Below are 22,194 nucleotides of genomic sequence, written 5' to 3' on the forward strand. Positions count from 1 at the left end.
ACAAGCAAACATAAATCCCAGCCTTATTTAAACCAATCTTAGTAACATTGTTAAGTGACTTCCTCGTGTCCCCCTGGTTGAATTTCAGTGTATATCATTTTAACAGTTTTCCAAAACCAATATTCTTATAGTTGTTGTTGAGTTGTTTATTTGTGTCCGCCTCTTCATGACCAACTGGACCAGAGCACGCCAGGCCCTCCTGTCTTCCACTGCCTCCCAGTTTTGTCAAACTCTTGCTGGTAGCTTCGAGAACACTGTCCCACCATCTCGTCCTCCATCGTCCCCTTCTCCTTGTGCCCTCCATCTTGCCCAACATCAGGGTCTTTTCCAGGGAGTCTTCTCTTCTCATGAGGTGGCCAAAGTACTGGAGCCTCAGCTTCACAATCTGTCCTTCCAGTGAGCACTCAGGGTTGATTTCTTATAAATATAAATATAGATATTCTTATAAAATTAACTTAATCACTTAACAACTTTCTTTCTTTCAAATTTGGCATTCAACATATTCATCACATTACATATTTAAATCCTAAGCCTATCTGGTATTTGCAAGCTTTTCCAATTAAGTTAACATATTTAACTAAATAGTCTTTAAATTTCGTCCATTCTTCCTGGTACTCCTCCTCCTCCTGGTCTTTCATTCAGGTTGGCTAGCTCTGAAAAATCCATCATCTTCACCTGCCAATCTTTCCTGTGTTTTCCAATTCTTCACTAACAAAATTCTTGCTGCCCTTGTGGCTCCTCTATCCTTTCGTAGCTCTGACCTCCGGAAGTCAGCGCGCCCTGGCCAGCGGCCGCTCTAGCCGCGCGCATCTCTATGGTGACGCCGCGACCCTCTGACGTCAGACCGGAAGCGGAAGTGTCGGGAAGGAGTCTCGCTGGCGGGCCGCTCCGAGTCTTTTCCTCACTGAGGTAAAAAGGGTTTTCATTTTTATTAAACGCGTTTCCGAGCCCCGGGAATATCTCACGGCCTCCGCCGCCTCTCCTATCGGCGCGGCTTCGGCCTGAAGCCGTGCGCGCGCCGCTCTATCCCATTTCCTTGATTATCTAATGCTTTCCCTTCCCTTCCCCCCTCCCGTCCTTCAAGCAGCCGGCCCCGCCCCTTTACCGCGTCGCGATCTCGCGAGATCTTGTCGGGGCGGGAGGACGGCTTTCCACCCCCCCTTTCTGCGCAAGCGCGCGGCTCGCCCTTCCCATCTCTTCCCGCGGCCGGTACTTTGAAAGTGGGCGTGGCCCGAATTCTAGCGCCATGGCAACGGGGGGGAAAAAAACGGGGGCGGGGATGGAATTCGAATAGGGAATCCTGGTTGATTTTGTAATAGAGGGGTGGAGACGTGCGCCGTGACGTCACGGCGATGACGTCATTTTGCACCGTCTAGTTAGTTGCGTGTTCAGTGCAGGTTCCATCCATTATTATTTTTATTAGTAGTAGTAGTAGTATACTGATGTAAAAAGGACAAAATACGTAATAAAAATAAAAATGGAGGCCTGGTTGATTTTGTAATGGAGGGGTGGAGACGTGTGTCATGATGTCATGGCTATGATGTCATTTTGCACGGCCTGGTTGTGTGTTCAGTGCAGGTTGCATCCATTATTATTTTTATTAGTAGTAGTAGCCGTATACTGCCCTATAACTGTTGATCTCAGGGAGGTTCACAACATAAAATTAAAATATGAAAAAGGACAAAATATGTAATAAAAATGGAAGTCTGGTTGATTTTGAAATAGGTAGGATAGGGAGACGTGTGTCGTGATGTCATGGCTATGACATCATTTTGCACTGCCTAGTTTATCTGTGTTCAGTGCAGGTTGCACCCATCATGTCATCATTATTAATATACCATAGTTTTAGACTATGGGAGGTTCACAACATAAAATTAAAATATAAAAAAGACACGATAAACGTAAAAACAGAGATAACCCCCTCTCCCACAGCAGAGTGTTGGTTGCAGAGAAATGTTTTTCAACTGGTGTATAAGGAAGGCAGCAGCAGGCGAACCTCCCTGGGGATAGCATCCTGCAAACGGGGGGCCATTGGCCCTATTCCCGGCTAGACCCCTTGAAATGGATAGGCCTGACTAAATTAGGTGCATTAATTTCCATGGTTGTACTCTGAGTACAGCCTATTTTGTACACATCTTCCCAAAGCAGACCTGATTCCTGGGCCCTAGAGGTATATGTGCTTTCAGGCCTGACAACTCTTAGGCCTTTTTGACCGTCAGAGAAAATTTAAAATGCAGATGAGATGTAATCATAGGAAATGATACAAATACACTAATACTCCAGTAAATAGTACAATCATACTCCAACCCCAAAGGAATTATCTTTGTGGTCAGATGATTTAATTGAAAAACTGATTTAGCTGAAAAAAGGTGTTTAGCTTATTAATCTCCTTTAAAAACTTTTGCATGGCTGACGACAGCAATAAAATCATTTAGAGTTTGGTTACAGGGAAATAAAGAAATGGCTGTTTAGGAGCAGTAGATCTCACCCCTACCTGTGTATTATCACTAATACAAATAAGAAAAAAGTATATATTATTAATGAATACAAATAAACGTGGAATGGAATTTACTTTGTGTTCCCTCCTGAGTTTTGCAGCCATGCTGAATTCCTAATGCTACAATTACCGGACATAAATTATGTTAAAATCTTTGCTTCTTCCAAAAGCAGGGTAACTGTATAACAGCCGTTACTTTTACCATGATTACGATGATGTTAACTTGTTTACAGCTATATTACGTCATGTTATATTTTCTGCACTTATTTTATTGCTTACATTTTGATGCTTGCTGCTTTTTAGCAATTTTGCACGCACAAAATGTATATTTGGAAACAACCACTATGGTTTTCACCAGGGGCGGCTTTCAGCTTAACAAATGAAGGCTGCCGTTCTAACCATGTCTGCTCAGAAGTCCCATTGAATTCAATGGGCTTTCCTTCCAAGTAAGTGGGAAAACAAGCTTTCTCCATCCTCCATGGGACAGGCCATCAGATATTGGAAGCTGGCGCACATATCTCTTCTCAGTCTCCTCTTTTCCAGGCTAAACATTGCCAGCTCCTTCAACCGTTCCTCATCAGGCTCGGTTTCTAGACCTTTGATCATCTCGGCCTCCCTCTTCTGCCCACCTTCCAGCTTGTCCACATCCTTCTTAAATTGTGCCCAGAACTGGACACAGGATTCCAGGTGTGGTCTAACCAAGGCAGAATATAGAGGCATTAGGACTTCCCCTGATCTGGACATTAGACTTCTGTGGATGCAGCCTGGAATAGCATTCGCTTTTTTCGCTGCTGCATCACATGGTGGGCTCACGTTCAGCTTGCGGTCCACCGAGACCCCCAGATCCTTTTTATGGGTCTAGCTAGGTGTCCCCCATCCTATATTTGCACATCTGGGTCTTCCAGCCTAAGTGCAGAACCTGACCCTTGTCCCTGCGGAAATTCATTTTGTTAGCTTGCACCCAGTTCTCTTAAGGTAATTTTGAATCCCGATTCTGTCTTCTGTGGCGTTGGCTTCCCCTCCCGAATAAGTGAATTTTATTATTTCGGTCACAGACCAGTTCCAGCCCACATACGATATCAAGGAAGTCATAGAACACGATGGGGATACATTTGAATTTGCAATTAGGTATAACAGGGACAATGCAGATATAGCAATATATATAAATTAAAACTTAGTCACTAACATATAACCTGAAATTATCATTTAAAATCTTAATCATTATGATAGCACAGCTTGTTTCCTAGGTTTTATGGCAATCACACAGAATTTGGCTACCCGTAATGTGATCTCAGGATCCTTGTCCTCTACCAGGGATTTTAGACACTGGCTACCAGTTTGATGTCGCCTGCAAATTTATAAAGACGATGAACAACAACCGGCCCAGACAGAACCCTATGAACCCCACTGGTCACTTTTTCCAAGGATGCTGAGGAACCAGTAATGAACACGCTTTGGGTTCGGTCAGTCAACATCCCAGAACTGGACACAGTATCCCAGGTGTGGTCTGACCAATGCAGAATAAATAGGGACTAAGACTATTTATAGGCAGAATATATTTATAGGCAGAATAAATAGGGACGCGGGTGGCGCTGTGGGTTAAACCACAGAGCCTAGGACTTGCTGATCCGAAGGTCGGCGTTTCGAATCCCCGCAATTACGGGGTGAGCTCCCATTGCTCTGTCCCAGCTCCTGCCAACCTAGCAGTTCAAAAGCACGTCAAAGTGCAAGTAGATAAATAGGTACCACTCCGGCGGGAAGGTAAATGGTGTTTCCGTGCCCTGCTCTGGTTCGCCAGAAGCGGCTTAGTCCTGCTGGCCACATGACCCGGAAGCTGGACGCCGGCTCCCTCGGCCAGTAAAACGAGATGAGCACCGCAACCCCAGAGTCAGCCACGACTGGATCTAACGGTCAGGGGTCCCTTTACCTTTACCAGTTCCCTGGACGCTAGACTTCTGAGGATGCAGCCTAGAATAGCGTTAGCTCTGAACAAACTACAGTTCCCAGAGAGGAAGCCATGATTGTTTTAAACAGAATGGTCCTGCTCCGAATGTATAGTGCAGGCACAGGCAAACTCGGCCCTCCAGATGTTTTGAGACTACAATTCCCATCATCCCTGACCACCGGTCCTGTTAGCTAGGGATAATGGGAGTTGTAGTCGCAAAACATCTGGAGGGCTGAGTTTGCCTATGTCTGGTATATTGCCCATGGGGCCTGAAAGCTTACATTGGATTGTACTATGGACATAATAATAAATTTCCTTAAAAGATTTCAAACCAGCACTGCTAGATTCAGATCTTCTAAAGAGCCTTAAAGCATCCGAATAATTATCTTGCACATCCTTGTTGTTCAAATGTTATTTATCTAAGCTGTTTCACCACACCTGTGTTCCTGCGATAGAGATCTTTTAAAGGAAATGGAGGGGGGAATGTTTTAATCGGCCTTTTCTAACCACGACAGGCAGCTTTCTTTCCCTTCCAATATCTCAATTATGCCTCAGATCATATGAGCAGGGTTCTAGCGCCCATGACTCAATTAATTACTTTTAATTAGATTTTCCAAAAAAGAAGTCACTTCTTAGGTCATTTGCCCTTACAAGGATTAAAAAAAGCCCCCAATACCACCAACGAACAATTAATGTCTTACAAAATTGTATAGTTTCATCTATGATGATGGTAGGAAAATAATACCAGCCTGTGCGTAATACGATGAAATGAACCATTTAATCAATGCAAGCCAACCTTTAAAAAAGGGTTTGAGCTTTCTCACCTCACCCATAATCTCTTGGGCATCTAAATACAGTCTTTTTATACAGTCTACAGACCTGTAGGTATAGGGCACTATGCAAATTTAAATAATAATCATTATATTATGATTTTTTACTGAAAATCATTTTTCTTTTTTGCAGAGGGGAAGGGTTGCGTGTGCGGTTGCACGTGGGCAGAGCAGCCATACCACATTTTTTTTTATTTTTTAAAAAAACGTGGGCTCCGGATGATTACTGTTAGGCCTGTGTAATCCGTGTTTTATTATTATTATAAACGCATTTAAATGCTTGCGTGTTGACGCTCCGCCGGAAAAAAGGGGTTGGTGGGGAGTGTTTTTTTATTATTTAAAAAAAACCCACAGAAAGCGTCGGGTTTCACGCCCGCTGCAAACGTAACGTGTGAACGCGCGTCCCGCGGGGAGGTGGTTGGGAGCGCGTGACTGGTGGGGGAAAAAAAAAAAGCGCGCAGCCACGCCCCAAAAAAAGGTGGGGAGGAGAAGGAGGACGGTCCTCTGCGCATGCGCGGGCGCGAAGGCGAGCCGCCGCTCGGCGAGCGTCCGTTTTTTTCCCCCTCCCTCACGCACAGCGCGCCTTTAACCGGCGCGGCGGCCGGCCAATGGGCTTGCCGGGCGCACGCGCCGCGTCCAATGAGCGTCGGCGGGCGGGCGGCGGGGTGGGCGTGGCCGCTGCCGGAGCCCGCCTCCCTGCCTCCCTCTGCTGCTGCTTCTGCCGACTGAGGGAGCGGAGCGGCTCGTCGCGCGGCCGGAGGGACCCTCAGCTTCGTCGGCCCGCCGCCTCGCCTCGCCGCCGCCCCAGCCCTCCTTCCCCGCTTCGTCGTCCCCGTCCCCCCCGGACGTCGTCAGGTGAGGCCTCCGCCGCCGCCGCCGCTGAGGGAAGAGGCGGTTGGTCTGAGGAGGCCGCGGCGGCGAGAGTGAGAGCGGGCCAGGCTCGCCTTGCGGCCTGCGCGGCCGGTGACGCAGGAGGGGGCGGGGCCTGCGCGGAGGGGGCGGGGCCGCGGCGAACGGGGGCAGCTCCCTCCCCCCCTCTTTCTCTCCCACCCCCCCCTTCCCAAAAAAAGAGAGAAAGAAAGGCACGCACGAGGGAGGGGAGGGGAGCGGAGCGCGGAGTCTTTTGTTAGGGCCGGGAAGGGAGGCAGGGCGGCCAGCCAGGCTGGTGGCAGCGGTGGATGATCATATTATTATTATTATTATCACCACCATCATCATATTATTATTATTATTGTCATCATATTAAGATTGCAGCTGTTATCATATTATTACAATTATTATCATCATCATCATCATTATTATTATTGTCATCATATGATTGCAGCTGTTATTATATTATCACAATTATTATTATCATCATAGTATTATCATCATATTATTATCGCAGCGGTGGATAATCATATTAGCATATTATTATTATCATAATCTTTTTATTATTGTCATCATCATATGATTGCAGTGCTGGATGATCATATTATTACTATCAGCAGCATCATCATATTATGATTGCGGTGGTGGATGATCATATTATTATAGCCAGCATCAGCATCATCAGCATATTATTATTATTATTATTATTATTATTATTATTGATTGCTATTGTTGTCTTTAGGCTACTGCCTTTTTGCAAGGAGGACCAGCCTTGCTGTTTTTGCAAACGGGGGTGGGGTGGGGGTAGGGGGGTTGGGTTGTAGGAAAATCAAGAGTCGCGGTTGCCATCGGAATCTGTCACATTCAAACCCCTCCCCCAATGGCAAACCCAGGTTTATTATCAAAATTTGCACAGAAGAAATCAAATTTGCGTTTCCGGCTGAATTTGGGTGTGTGTGCAGGGAGTCACGTTTGTGATTGAAATCGTACACACACACACACCCCACACAGCAATCATGTTTATTATCAAAATTTGCAGCGAGCAAAATCAAAGTTGAGTTTTCAGCTGGATTCTTTTTGTGGGGGTGATTGGGGGTAGAACCCGCTTGAAGCTTCCGTTGTGTTGGAGATGTTTCAATGGCTTTTGTTTGATTTGCAGCTGGAAGTCTGTAAATTTTGATAATAAACCTGATTTGCAATTTTGCGGTGGGGGTGTTGGATGATTTTGATGGCAGCTTGTTCCCTCGCAGGGAAGGAATTTGAGCATAGTGCAAGCCAATTGCAATAGCAGCAGTGGGGTTTTGTCCCAGCTGCTTGGAGCAGACCTATTGGAATAATACATGAGTGGCAGTTTAATCTACCCTGAATAAGAATATCATTTGGCACAACCCAAAGGCTTGGCCTTTTTGAGGCCTTGCTGTGTACACATGCACAGGTGAGCATTTCAGGTGCGCACACACACATTATTGACAGACAACAGCTTTGCAAGGTTCAGCTCAGACACTGAGGTCCAGGTCCAGGGGCCTTCTGGCGGTTCCCTCACTGTGAGAAGCGAAGTTATAGAGAACCAGGCAGAGGGCCTTCTCAGTGGCGGCACCTGCTCTGTGGAACGCCATCCCATCAGATGTCAAGGCAATAAGCAATTATATTTTAAAAGACATCTGAAGGCAGCCCTGTTTAGGGATGTTTTGAACGCTTAATGCTCTATTGTGTTTTTAATATTTGGTTGGAAGCCACCCAGAGTGGCTGGGGAAACCCAGCCAGATGGGTGAAGTATAGATAATAAACTACTACTTGTACTGTATTAAATTCAAGAAACCATTCCTTAAGATGAGGAAAATAAAGGGGAAATGGTAAGCTTTGTTCAAAGCGCATCTCAGTAATCCTTACGGGGCCCTATGAGGTAGGTCAGTATTCGTATTGCTAAGCTAAAAATGTGCTTAATTCTAAGCCACCCAACTAAAAACAATAATATGCAGCATTTATTTTGGGTTTTGGAGTGCTCAAAATTGCTTCCTAGTGATCCTTCAGTTTTAAATGACTCTGTTTTATGTTGTTTTACTATGCAAGCCAGTTTGGGAGGAAGAAAATATAAATATAAACACCACACACACACACACACACACACACACAAAACAACTACTACAGCAGTGGTTTGAAACAGATGTTTAGAGCATTGCACTGTTTGCAGTACACTCCTCTCTCTCATTTTATCCTCACGACAGTCCTGTAAGTTGGGTTACGCCAAGACAGGATAGTTAATGTAGTGCCCTCTAGGTTTCCTTGGTCTACAACTCGCAGGTGCTCCAGCAGCCAGCAGGGTCAGTGGTCAGTCAGGGTTCATGATATCAAGGGGTCACCGTATTTCTTCTCCTGGGCTGAGAGAGAGTAACTGATGCAGGGCCATCCAGGAAGCTTCCTGACTCGTCTCCGTGAACGTGGGTCTCCACCCTTTTCTGGTGATTTGCTCCTTTCTCTTTGGGATGTATGTATATAGTTGAAGCAAATATGATGGAACTGACAAATCTAGTTAAAGTTGAGGAAGGGGACAACGGGATTAATATATTTATTCAAATAATCAGTCTGTTTTTTGCATATACAGGAATTTAAATGCCCTAAAATACATTGGTATTTCCATTTTGAGATGAGGGGAAGAAGCAGGAATACCAAAGCAGCAGATTCAGAATTAGTGAGCGGCAGAATTTCAAGTTTCTAATGTGGAGTGGTTTACTTCACTGAAAGGCTTCTTCTGTTTAGTCATGCATTTTGTCCATCATCGGCTCCAGTGATTTTCACTTCCTCTTTCTCACCCTTGAGCATGAAACGAGCTTTTGTGCACTGGGAGATTGATGTGAATGAGCCCTGGTTCCATAGCGTCCGTGTGCATTTGTACTGAATGGAGAAGGAAATGACGACTCCAAAAGTGATGCCTCAGATTGACAGGTTCACCTGGAAATCATTACTGCCAGGAAGTTCTTGTTTTAAACCTCAATTTGTTTGCTCTTATCGGGTACGCAAGGCTTGAACAAGCTGAGACGGCCTGACCTCTTTTCTTCCTTGTTTCCTTTCAGAGGATCAGAGTATGCTATTAGACAAGGACTGTCAAGACTGGTTCCTTTGGAGCTTGTGCTGGGGGGGGGGGGGTCTAATTTAAGCGCTTTGCCAAGAGAAACAACCAAAACGGAGAAGGTCCCTAAGAGTATGAGAAACAACAGACAAAAGCATGGGAAACAAACAAACAAAAGCCCTAGTGAGAGGCAAAATAACAGGCTATCTCATTGTTATAAATTGATGGGTTTGGAGAAATGTTTGTTACACAACAGTGGCTACTACTTATATATGTTCATTGTACTTTTTATATCACAGTATTTGGGGTTTGGGGGGGGGGGCTTCTGTGATTTTTGCCAAAAGGAGCTACATAGAGATGTGATGGTCCTGCTTCAGGCTGTGAAGTTGGCTCAGGAATATTGTAGGCAGAACTAAGATTCTCTCCTCCAAACCTTCTCTGCTGTGAGAGATGCATTCTAGCCCACCTGACTCATCTGGGAACTTGGGGTGCTGCTGACCAGCTAAAAAGAAAAGCGGTGGAGAGGTATACTCTGGCTACTCTCTGCTCCCCACTTTACTGCTTAGCGGCTTTGTCCCACCACAAGGCGGGTGCAGAATTGGAACCTTTGCTTTAAGAGAGACATCCAGGGCAAAAACGGCTGGTGGTGATTAATTGCCTCTCCTGGAGGCCACTTTTCTGTGGAAATTGCATGCCTCACACAGCATCTCTCCCCCCCCCCCATTGCTCTCCTTCAGCTGGAAGTGAGATTGAGCTGGTAGGAAGCATTTAGGCAGAACTGCTGCCTCAATCCAGGACAGCTCTGTGAGAGCTCCCAGGCCTGGTAGTAATGTGAAACCCAGCATAGAGCTGGTGCAGGTGCCATGGTTAATCGTGGTGGGCAGAAGACTGGGGAACTAAGCACTCCCTCTGACCTTCCTCCCAGGCAAATTGCTGCATGCCCTCCCTTCTGCAACTTCCCCTTCATTTGGTGCTATGGCTACTACCAGCTTTGGTGAAGGAAACTCCTAAATCCTTGCACATTTGCATACAGAAACCACCATGTTGCTGCTGCTGCTGCTGTCGTTTGCAGCATCCGTCTGTCTTGAGAGACAATGGAGTGCGCCTCGGGGGTTGAAGTCAACCCGCAGCGTTAGCAACACTGAAGGGGACTCCCCCCCCCCCCATGGTGTAAGCCTGGGCAGCGTGTGTGGAGGTCCTGGACTGCCCAGATGACAAAGCCTCCCTCCTGGCCTCATTGGCGGAATCCGAAGGAAAGCAGAGCAATGTGTTTGGCAGTAGCTTGGCTGCAGGAGTTGCCAGGAGGCGGCACGCAAGAATATATCCAACCTTCTTAAGAGTCTCTACTCCAGATTTGTGCCGGGCTTACTCCTTAACCTTTTCTTCCAATAATATTCTGCAAGGCTGCGAAGGGTTAGGATCAAGTTTTCTTCTCCTAGGTGGGCTCGTTTTCTAAGTTGACAAGCCCAAGAAAGCACCTTCTTGATTTTAACATTTTAATGTGTGTCATCCAGGGTCCTCCATCAACCCTCTTAACACCCCCATGAATATACAATTTCTGGACCCTAATCAAGGCTGATACTGTTTCCCCCCGCTGCTGCCTGGCTGGCCTGTTGGCAGCCTGGCAGCCCCAGATTAGTTGTATTCACTGTGACTCATCGCCATACTTTGGATTGTCCTGAATACCACCGTTCGGCAGCCAAGCCCCCAACCAAAAGTCCTGCTTGGATGCAGCTTGGCTCACCTGCTGAGGAAGGCTGTGTGGTGATCGATGATATCGTCATTTATCCATTTTAGACCACCTTAGTGGAATAGCGGCCCTAGTGGCTTGCAGTGCAGTCAGATGTGCAGTACACAGGTCTGTGCTCAGCTCTGCACTTTGCTTGATGTGGTGATTGAGGGCGGTATGCAAGTCAGCCGCCTCGATGGAGATGTTAGGGGCCAACACGGCGCCCAGAAATCTCCGCTTTGTTGCAATTGGACCCGTGTCAGTAGCATAATGCGCCCGGCCCCATGGGAATTTCAAACACTGGGTCAGTTGCATGCTGCTCCTCCTCCCGGTTTTCTTTCTTTTTAACCACATGAACCCGCAGAGCTGAACAATTTGTATTTTTTCTCCCTTTTGGCAGATTTCTTTTCTAATTAAAATGTCTAATGGTTATGAAGATCACATGGCTGAAGACTGCAGGGACGATATCGGGAGGACAAACTTAATTGTGAACTACCTTCCTCAGAACATGACCCAGGATGAATTACGGAGCCTGTTCTGCAGCATTGGGGAAGTTGAATCCGCCAAGCTTATTCGAGACAAAGTGGCAGGTAAAAATAACATTTAGCCTGTCCTGAAATACAGGACAGCCTCTGCCCCCCACTTACCCGTATCGCACTTGTGCTTGACCACATTTATGCGGGTCGCTGTGAAATAAATAAACAGACTGGACTTACCTTCTCGGGGCTGTGGGTGAGGGAAGGGGCCATGGCACCTTTGAAGCCCGCAAGCCTTGAAATTGCTGGAGGGGAGGAGACTGCAGGGGGCCCCTCCCGGCGCCTTGGCTTGGCTTCCGACCGCCTGCTTGTCTGCCTTCTGGCTGGGGCAGCACAGACGCTCTTGCCCATCCATGGCAACACTGGAGGTGGGGAGAGGATGTACTGTAGCGGCAGCTGCTTTCGGCTGCCCTCCTCGCCCTTTTGCCCGGCTTGCAACCGGATGCCATGGCCTGGGTGGCTCAGCAGCCTCAGGGTGGAGCCTTTGTGCACTCGGAGCGGCCCAATATCCCGCTTGGGAATGAGGTGTCCGCTCTGCCTCTCCTGGACCTGGTTTGGGCAGAGGGGAGGGGACAAGAAGGTCAACCTGCCTAGCCCAGCCTCATCCCCCTGATGATCGCCTGGTCCACCTCACTCCCTGCTACTGCCTCTCTGCATCCTAGGGGAGAGTTGCCAGCTTCCAAGCCTCCCTACTCCAAAGGCTGTGCACACTGTCTCTCCCCTTCCTTCCTGCACGCCCTCCCTGTTAAAGTGGGGTGCTCCCTACTGTATGCGATTTCACTTGTGTACGCTGGGGCCTGGAACGCAATCCCCACGTAAGTGGTCCTCATTTTCTGAAACTCCCATAGTGCAGTTTTTTACGTGGCTTTTTTGCCATTCATATGCAAAATAAACCAGGTCCCTAATTAGTACAGATAAGGAGTGCTTCGTTTTAACCGGTGTTGAAGCAAAGTGGTTCTCCTCTGCCACCTCCCCGCTTACTTTCAAGAAGGCTATGTTTAATTAATTAACCTTCGTCCCTGTAGGTCACAGCTTGGGTTACGGCTTTGTGAACTACGTCACAGCGAAAGATGCCGAAAGAGCCATAAACACGCTGAATGGCTTGCGACTCCAGTCCAAAACTATCAAGGTAAAAGTGACTCAACTGGCTAGCAGGAGTCAGTCTTCATCTAGAATTTTTGCTTATTTTTGACTGTCCAACCCTTTCCTCTCCCCCCCCCCCACCCTCCGCCCCCTACAATGGTCATGAATGTATATTTTTAAAATGTTTTATGTTACATTATTGTTTCATTAGCCTTGAACTCAATGGACAGGGAGGCAGTGTATACATGTTCAATAAAAATGTGCAAACCTGAATTCTAGCAGAGCAGATTTATTAGTCAGTTGCAGGAGAAACAGCCAATAACTGTGTGACATTTAAAAGTGGACATATTTATTAAACCTACTTAATCATACACGATGTGAACAATGAAGAGAGAGAGAGAGTGTGTACATTATATCATTTTTTACATATTGTATTTTAATATATTCAATAGCATGCAAGACATTTTGGCTGATTAATTTCATGTTTTAAGTTGGTTGGTTAAAACTATGCAAGTTTGCTTATGAGAAACCGTAGTTCTAGAGGGGAAAGCTTAGTTCAGGACCGTAATACCTCAAGGACTGCCTCTCTCCATATGAAGACCCCGACCCTGAGATCATCTTCTGGGGCACCTCTTTGCTTGCCTCTTCCTCAAGAGGGTGGCAACACGAGAGCAGGGCCTTCTCTGCAGTGGCTCCCTGTCTTTGGAATGCTCTCTCCAGGGAGGTTTGCCTGGCGCCTTCATTATACACCTTTAGACGCCAGGCAAAAACGTTCCTCTTTAAAAAAGGTCTTTGGTTGATTTGATTGACAACCTATGCCCTCTTAAAATGCATTATTGGGTGGTTGTTGTTTTTATTTTGATTATGTAGTTTGTGTACATTTTGATTATGTAGTTTGTTTACATTCTGCTTTTATCTTGTGAACTGCCCTGAGACCTTCAGGTATAGGGTGGTATATAAATTCAATTAACAACAGCAACACTAGTAATTCACATGCATGTGTCATAGCAGGTATAATCGTGGAAGAGTCATTTCCCTTCTCGTGAGGAAAAGCCTCTTTTAAGATGGCACTGCCATGCATTAATTTTATAAGCAGTGACTAAACGGTGGGGGAACATTTGATTCGTTTTAAAGTGCTGATATACGAATCTAACTAATTAGCGGCCTCAACCCTGCAGCCCTAAATGTGATATCTATGTGTGCGCCTGTCGCCTTTGTGGAAGGGGAGATGTTAAGGCAGCACGGCGGTCGGGCGTGGCTCTCTACCAGCTGCATGGCTCACAAGACAAAAGGGACAAGCCACGGGTCAGGGAAGAAGTGAGGGGGGGGAATAAGTGAGGGGGTGGCCTGACCTGCCTCCCAATCTGAGCAACACAGCTGTCGCTGCTTTGAGAGTCGAATCGCGTGACTGCGTGCTGGCGGCTGCGCACCCATGAATGAGCTGCTTGTATCCTTCCAAGCGTCGCTCGCTCTCTTGGCTTACCAAAGCCTCGCTGGGAGGAGGTTGTCAGATGAGAAAGCTAACCCTGACTTTTAATTGCTGCATTGTAGTCTTGCCTCTGAATAGTAGTGTGTTCCAAGAGCTGCATAGGGAGCAAATTGTGTACAGGGCCAAAGGGGCACACCCAGGAAGGCTTGCCCAGGGGTCATTTTTGTGTGTGATTAGCTCTGTGCCGTTAGTTCCCATGCCCATATTTATGCTCTCTTAAAAACAACAGCCCTGCAGGCATTCAGTCTGTTGCTTCGCCAAGTATTGTGTGGAGGAGTAATTCCGTGGGTGTGTGATCCCTTAGAGGAAACTTCCAGACAGTTGCATCCTTTCCTTCATTATATCCAGCACCTCAGTTGGTTACAGTAAGGGGCATGCATGATAGGAGCAGCCACTGCGGCACAGCTCGGATTTAGGCAATTGCAATGACCTTTGTGGTAGAGTTTAGAAGCCCTGAGCATACCTTCCGTACAGAAATTGCACCTGCTGCTTTTCTTCCTGCCCCAAATTTGAATGCTCCAGTTTGAACAGCTTCGTGCCCGATCTCTGGGAGGTAGAGGGGCGAGGTTGCTGCAGCTCCAGACTCACTGGCAGGGGCACCAGAGTGGTTCTGCCCACGTGTTTGTTGCGTTGAACCACCTCCACCTTGCCCCTCCCAATAAGCAGCAGTAACACGTCCAGCTGGCGGTCAAGTGAGGGGGAAATGGCCTCAGGATACTGCCTGCCACTGTTGTTGCAAGTGACCTCCTTGTCCAAGTCCTCATTGTGCGGGACAGATGGCTACCCCAAAAAGGGGTAGAAGTTGGGCCAAACTGCAGGGGGGATCTTGTTAGCAACTGCAAAAGAAGGAAGCCGAATTGATGCTAGAACTTCTGGAGGGACACTTGATGAATTCACATGCCCAACCAGCAGTTTTCCTTTTCTTTTAGGTTTCATATGCCCGCCCAAGCTCTGAGGTTATCAAAGACGCAAACCTGTACATTAGCGGACTGCCGCGGACAATGACACAGAAAGATGTTGAGGACATGTTTTCACGGTTTGGACGCATTATCAACTCGCGCGTGCTGGTTGACCAAACTACAGGTGTGAAAGGCGGCGATGGTTTTGTTTTAGAAGCTCTGGAGTTTTGACTGGGTCCTTTTGCACAAGAGTGGCTATCACATGTGTCACCTGGAAACTCTCCCCCCCTTCCCCCTCTCACTCTTACCTTAGCTAGCAGGGCGGTATGGCTACAGTTTGTGGAGGTGGCCAGCACCCCAGCTCCCCTTAATAATTCACTCTGCTTGTGAGCACTTTCCCCTGTGATGACTCTCTTGAAATACCACCTCCATGACTGGAACAGATTTGCTGTTTCGGAGATCCCTCCATTGGACGTATCGAACCATGAACCTCCTTAAGGCGATTTGCATAGCTTTTGAACTCTTGCCCAGGTTAGGTGGTTGACCAAATACGATTCCACCCTCACTCAACAAGCGCTTTGATCTTGTTAGTTTTGGGAGCCCTTCCAAGATCCTGAAACAACAACATGTGCTCTCTCTAGGAACTTGCCTCTGCCAAAGTCAAGTTAAGCGAGTGTTTTATATCTCCCATCAAAGTCCACAAAGCGGGACATGCTTAACATTTCTGGTTGCATAGAGATTTCTGTAGCACTCTTCTAGCGCCTGTGCACTGCTCAGGGTGAAAACATTTTAAAACCATGTCATAAAGTACTGTAAGAAGTGCATCAAAAGCGCCAGTTGCCGATATAGAACATGAGATTTATGGAAGGTACTTAGGCAGTTGGATTGTCTTTGCCGGCTGGCAAAAGGCAGCCAGATGGAGGTTGGAGTCTGTTCCTCCTCCCCCCCCCCTTCCCATTGCTGTGCAGCCTTGTTCCAGGCAACCTGGGCACATTTGGGGGAGCGGAGGAGACACACTTAACTCTGTGTTCTTTTCGCTTCGGTTTCAAGGTCTGTCCAGAGGGGTGGCGTTCATCCGGTTCGACAAGCGCTCGGAAGCCGAAGAGGCCATTTCGAACTTCAACGGCCACAAGCCCCCCGGCTCCTCCGAACCGATCACGGTGAAGTTCGCCGCCAACCCCAACCAGAACAAAAACGTAGCACTGCTGTCGCAGCTGTACCACTCCCCGGCCAGACGGTTCGGGGGTCCCGTCCACCACCAGGCTCAGAGATTCAGGTAGGTTAGGAAGAGCTGACATGGTTGGAGGTCTGTGCTGTGTGTTGTGCTCTCTCTCTCTCTCTTCCTCTGCCTCTCTTGGTTTTGTTTTTTTGTTTTTGGTTTCTGTTTTTTGTTTTAAAATCATTACTGCTCATCACCAGGCGAAACACTTCCAGTAGATAGTTAAAGGGAGAGGAGTAAAAACACCGACATAAATGTTAATCCGTTCCAAAATACTAGGGTTAACAGTATGTGAAGAGCTTTTGTTCCGATAATTAGTCAATAAAGACCACTTTTCTTGGAATACTTCTTGTTGCCTACCTTCATACAGCCTAATCCTACTGTGTTTTATCTAATTATATTGCCCAGGGTATTCCATGCTAGCTAAGCCTTTATATCAGCCGTAGGTAGCGTTATATTGGATATCCCAAAAAGGAGGGGTCGCAATAGGATTCAATGTAAAATTTGTATCCAGTGATTTCTGTTATTACTTTAACCAACTCTTTCCCAATATTTCTTGACAGTTCACGTGGAACCCATCAGCTTGGTCCCAATTGCACCTCCAACTTCTTCCATTAGATTTTTTTTTTTAAAAGTTCATTCTGTATAACTTTAGAGAGTTCTGAAAAAAAAAAAAGATCTTTCAAAATTAATGGCAGTTGAGTGCTTCTGTCCCCTCAAATGAATATGTATCCCCACGGTATGTCAGTAATCATTGTTGATGTCCATTTCTTTTCTTATTTCTGTTCCATCAGATTTCTCTCTTCTTATCTCACTCCCTCCCCCCTCAAAAAAATAGAATTTAATTAAATAGAGGATTAAAAAGCCTTCCAGGTCCTCCCCGTCCCCACCCACCCCGGTTAATAAAGATTGAAAATTTGTCTGTCTGATCTGATGCTTCACAACAGTGTGTCAAAAGATGACATTTTTAAAAAAAATTCTGCAAGAATGGGGTGGTCTGGTACTTGATTGTAATGAACTTATTTCTCATATGGTGCAATTCCAGTACCGCTAAAACAGTATTCTGAAGCATGTAAAAACCTGTTCCTTTTCATAGTCTAAAATTGCCGAAGCAAGTTTTGTTTGTTTGTTTTGCTTAAAAGGCTTCTTGTCATTTTAAAAACAACTTGTTCTTTTTAATGGCCTTGTGCGGCTGTGCTTAATGGGTTCTACACCTGCGCAGAGCCTCATTCGGGAACATTCCAGGCCAGAGTTGTTCTGCTACTTGGTACTGCTTTCCTAACTAAAAATAGTGCTCCAGGTAGTTTATAGACGTATAAAAAACACATATTGTAAGGCAGGGGGTGGAGGAGCAGGCAATTTAAATAAAACCAGATTGCAGTAACCTCAGCTCTGGTTCCAAGATCTAAAATGCATGCCCCGCAGTCCTGATTACGGCTAATAAGAGAGCAACAAATACCTGTGACCTTTTAAGAACCCTCAAACGAACTTTGCCTGCCTGTGGGTTAGCACCCCAAATAAAGCCGCAGGTTTGCAGGCAGTTGTTGCAGACTGGCAATGAAAAAGCAAAAGCAATGGTTGGTTCTGCAGTTGAGGTTATAATGCGCATCCCATGCGGAACAGCGCTAAAAGGGAAGAGGGTGTGCAGTTAAGACACTTTCCCAGGAAACGTGTGTCCTTTGTAATAAAGTGTATTAATCTTAGACTTCCGAACTGAGGGAGGAATACTGAGCGCTGAAGTTAGATCAGTACGTTTAATTTTGGGGGAAGCAGGTTGGAGTCAGGAATGCGACTTAATAAAGAAAAGTAGAATGGTGACTCCTGCTCTCATGAGAAAAGATCACATTGCTGCTTTGACAGATAGGACCCCCTGGCAAGGCAGGCGTAATTAGGAAACCTTTCCCCATCCCCTGCTTACAACCCAAATCCTTCGGTGTGTAGTTACTCAGAAGAAAAGTTCATGTTAGGCATGCCACATAACGGCATTCCTTTACTAATGCCCAAGCTCTCATCTTTCCAATATTAGTTTTGTGTTTAAAATAGAAATAAAGGAGAGATTCACGCAGCCTAAGCCCGGAATTTGATGCACGCCTGCCAGGGAAGAAGTTCCGTTGAATTCGAAGCGAAATGCATAATATTACTGTGCTGCTTGCATTGTATCTACTTTCTGCCTAAGACTGACCCTCTGATTTCAGCTGCACTTAACTGCAGCAGAATGATGGACTGTGCCAGGTTAATATGGCACAGACCACCCTGGGCAGTTATCTTTGCGCCTTGAGGACCTAAGGCCTAGATCTTTTTAATAGCTGGGTTTGCCCTGCGCCCCAAAAGAAACATAACTTCTTTTGCCTTGTGTAGTGTTAGGAATTGGGATTCTGTTCAGATATTTCTGAAACTTACAACTTACCAGCCAGGTCTAGGGAGTAACATACTTTTAACAGGCTACAAACTCATTCCTTGTACTGTGGTTTGTTTTCTTCACACTTTCCCACTTTCATTTCCCGTTCAGTTCTTACAAAAGCCATCTATTTGATTACTGTTTTTGTTTTTAAAGTGTTCTCGACACGTCGGTGTTCTTGCTTCTAAAAAAAGAGCGCTTGAAAAGTTCCATTTCTTAAGTAGCAGATAAAATTTTTACTCATTCTTCTCGTTGCATAATTAAAAGATTGATAAGCTCCCCCTATTGATAAATGTTTCCTATATTGATGATATATACATATATTATTATTTTCTGTCTAACACTAGTTTCATAAATTTAGCTGCTACTTTTTACTTGCTGACCAATTTAATATGTGCTTTATTTGCATCTGTTCCTGATCCAAAAGACCCAAGTCAGTCTAAAAAACAAAATTAGAATAGAACTTTCCTTGTAGCTGGTGGAAAGGGTATATAATCTCTTATCTCAAGGTTCAATAGCCTTCACCTTGTCTTTGAAACTTCACAATAATGGATACAGTCATCTCTGCCATACATAATACCCCTTGAAGGTTTTTCTATCACTTTCTCATTTTGCAAAACCTGTTGCGCTGGCCCTAGTGTGTAGCAGTGCAGTTCTGCAGTCCAGAACGGAATTGCAGTTCCCTCAGTTTTTCCTTTATGATGTCATTGATCACAAGCCTCATTTGGGAGGAAATAAATAAATCCTCAACTTGGAGCTGGCTGTCTCCTTGCATAAGCCGGAGAACAGATCCATAGGTAAAGCTGCCACCTAGTCCAGCACTGTCTACTCTGACTGGCAGTGGCTGTAGCAGAGAGGGACCACATCCAGCTTCTGCTACCTGAGTTAAATGGGAAATTGACCCTGAAACCCAGTGTGTTCGAAGCATGCAGTGCTGGCCACCCCCCATTTAACCATATCCTAGTACAAATGAGAGCAGTTCCTCTTTCTGCGTCTTGCCCCCTTTGCACACCAGAGTGATTGAGGAAAGGGACGGATAGCAAGTACAGACAGGCTGGCTCTGAGCCGATTTCTGTTTGTGGGCCTCTCGGATGTGGCCGCTCTTTGACTTTCTGGGAATCTCATTCATGGTTACTGGTCTTCTTGAGGAGCCATGAAAATCTTTAAAGCGGCGCCGGGCGTCCTTCGGAGCACAGCGTGAGAATTTGCTTTTTCCCCCGTCAAAAAGTCCCACAGAAATACTAGCAGTTCCTTAATTGTTGATAAAAGTACCATTCACTAAAGTTCAAGCCCGTAATGTGGGCCAAGTCCTACAACCTGTAATTTTCGTCCAGAAAAGACAAATCAATAATAATGCAGAAAAGTCACTCCTTCTGTTGAGTGGGGAATGAGCTAGCAAGATCTCTCACGCCTCTTAGCCTGCTGAGTCCCACCCAGCACTGCTAAACCAGCTACTTTACAAAAACCCTTTAAAAAACCATTAATACGTAGTTCATTCTTCAAAAGACTTAATAGCAGCAGTTAATAAGCAACAGTTCAGTTCATAACTTGCTCTGTTTGGGGTATAATTTTTCCCTTGGAAAGCTAGTTATATCCTCTGTATCTGCAGCAGTTGACTTTCGAGAACCTCATTTACCACAACTTAGGCATACACACACTTTTGGAAACAAAACAAAACCCTAGTCGTGCTGTCAAGATGGCCCTCTCCTAATTTACTGTTCCTTCCGGTTTTTGGGGTTTCTTATTTCACTTGCTTATGTGTCCTTTTTTGTTGGTTGTTTTTTTTTAAAGTCCTTACTCATTTTTCACACGATGCTTGTTGTAAACTCCTTCTTAGTAGTTGCTTCTTCAGTGAATCCCTTGCATGTTTTTCTTTTTAATTTCTCCAAAAGTGTAGAGTCAGATGGGTATCTTTCAGAATTCTTGTCGTAGAATTCTTGTCACATGTTAAATAAATACATGTTCTTCTATCTGCCTGTACTCAGCCTCTTCCATGTAAGATGATGGTCTCCACCCCCCGAAAAAACAAGACAACCACCTGTGTTAATGTTTCTGACAGTGCTACAGCCCTAAACGTTGACTGTAACTGGCTCGGGGTCGGAACCAGTGGCTCAATTCAGATGATATGTCAAGCTATGGTGTGGCAGGGCCCAGAACGAAACACTTTTAAATGCAACCTTCCCTTTCTCATGTTTGCCATGTCTAAATCTGGGGGGCGGTGGTTAGAGCTTTCCTCCTGAGCCTCGTTCTGAAATGCCTATTTCTGGTTTTGGAGGGGAAGCGCTCACCACAGCCTGTCGGCGTCAGTGTATCCACACGTCATGGCTAACCCAGATGGGAAACAGAAGGGAATCTGCCCAAGGGAGAGGAGAAGGGATCGTGTCTATCGGTGGCTCAGTCGCAATCCTCCAGACTGGAGGATCATCTGAACTGATCCTTAGCGGCAAACGGTGGCCATATTGTATGGGCCTGGTGCCTTGAATAATCACTTGGCTAAGCAATTCTCTATGCTCCTCTTAAGAACAAAGTGTGTAGCAATGCCCCCCCCCCCAAAAAAACCCCCTGCGGTGCTACTCTTCCACAACCAAATAGTTGCTAGCCGCTGTGCCCTTTGGTTTTGCTTCATAAACGATGCATTATTTTGTCTTGTCAGATAAAGCAGTCCTACATAACCTGTTTTTGTTTTTAGAAAAGCACACAGTGATCATATGCTCTGCAGGTTCAGGTGGTCAAGCCCAGGGGGGTCACTTTGCAGATTACCCAGGCCACCGAGAGGGAGGGAGAATAAGTAGCGGTGGGAAAGTCACGGACGAACTGAAAGGGGAACGAGCCCTTTGTGCTGTGTGCTAGAAAGATGCCAGGCCTAACAGCAGAGAGTTTCCTTTCACGTCATTGGGAACGGGGTGGCGAGTACGGCAGAGTTGCTAGGGAAGGAGGATGAGAGCCTTAATATCTCCCTGTGCATCCAGCTCCACTTGCCTCATTCCCGACCACTGAACACTCTGAACCAAGAGGTCGCTTGGCTCAAATGGCAGATCTAAGTCGTAGGAATGTATGATGTAGAAGGGGCCAGAAAGCCCGCCCAAAGCCCTTTTGCCCAATGTCGAGTGCTCCTTGTGGGCCCTTTCAGAATGCCACTTGAGGAAACAGACCGCTGGGGTCCGCAGGGGGCAAGGCACATCACCCTCTGACATCGCTGACAGGACTGTAAGCCTGACAATGCACAGGGCACAGCCTCCGAAAAATGTCTGTGCAAGCCCTGCTGGTGTGGGTGGTAGCAGCTTGAGTGCAATTTGTGCCCAGCCTGCTCTGGTTCATTTTGCTGGGACCTGCGCAGGAAACATTCCTGGTAGATCAATGGCTTTCAGCCTGGCAAATTCTAGAGGGGCAGCTGCCTCTGTCTGTTGCAGTAAAACACAGCAGAGGGACTGGCGGCATCGTTAAGATGACAAGTAAATTTACTGCGGCCGGGCTTTGGTGGACTAGAGCCGCTGCTTCATCAGATGCATAACAAGATGCAAACAAGTTGTGGAATCCATGGGGCAGAAGCAAAAGTACGGGTGTTTAGGCGAAGAATCAAGTGGCCCATTTATAAAACAACAAATCTTGGTTATGTTAGCAGCCTGCAATGC

At 46.2% G+C, this 22,194-nt stretch overlaps 1 protein-coding gene across 2 annotated transcripts in view; it reads left to right on the top strand.

Moving 5' to 3' along the window:
- Nucleotides 1-773: 773 nt before the first annotated feature.
- Nucleotides 774-22,194, top strand: part of ELAVL1 (ELAV like RNA binding protein 1) — a 28,920-nt gene continuing 7,499 nt past the window's right edge. The window contains exons 1-5 of one of the 2 annotated variants that reach the window (XM_083720677.1): nt 774-909; nt 11,339-11,528; nt 12,500-12,603; nt 14,976-15,129; nt 15,996-16,221. In XM_083720677.1, coding sequence (XP_083576803.1) covers nt 11,357-11,528; nt 12,500-12,603; nt 14,976-15,129; nt 15,996-16,221 — 656 coding nt within the window. In that variant the 5' untranslated portion in view covers nt 774-909; nt 11,339-11,356. Of the gene's footprint in view, nt 910-5,774; nt 6,128-11,338; nt 11,529-12,499; nt 12,604-14,975; nt 15,130-15,995; nt 16,222-22,194 lie in introns of those variants that run through there. The other variant, XM_083720678.1, reaches the window with a different exon arrangement.

Source organism: Podarcis gaigeae, assembly GCF_964106915.1.
Source record: "Podarcis gaigeae genome assembly, chromosome: 18".
Classification (NCBI taxonomy): Eukaryota; Metazoa; Chordata; class Lepidosauria; order Squamata; family Lacertidae; genus Podarcis; species Podarcis gaigeae.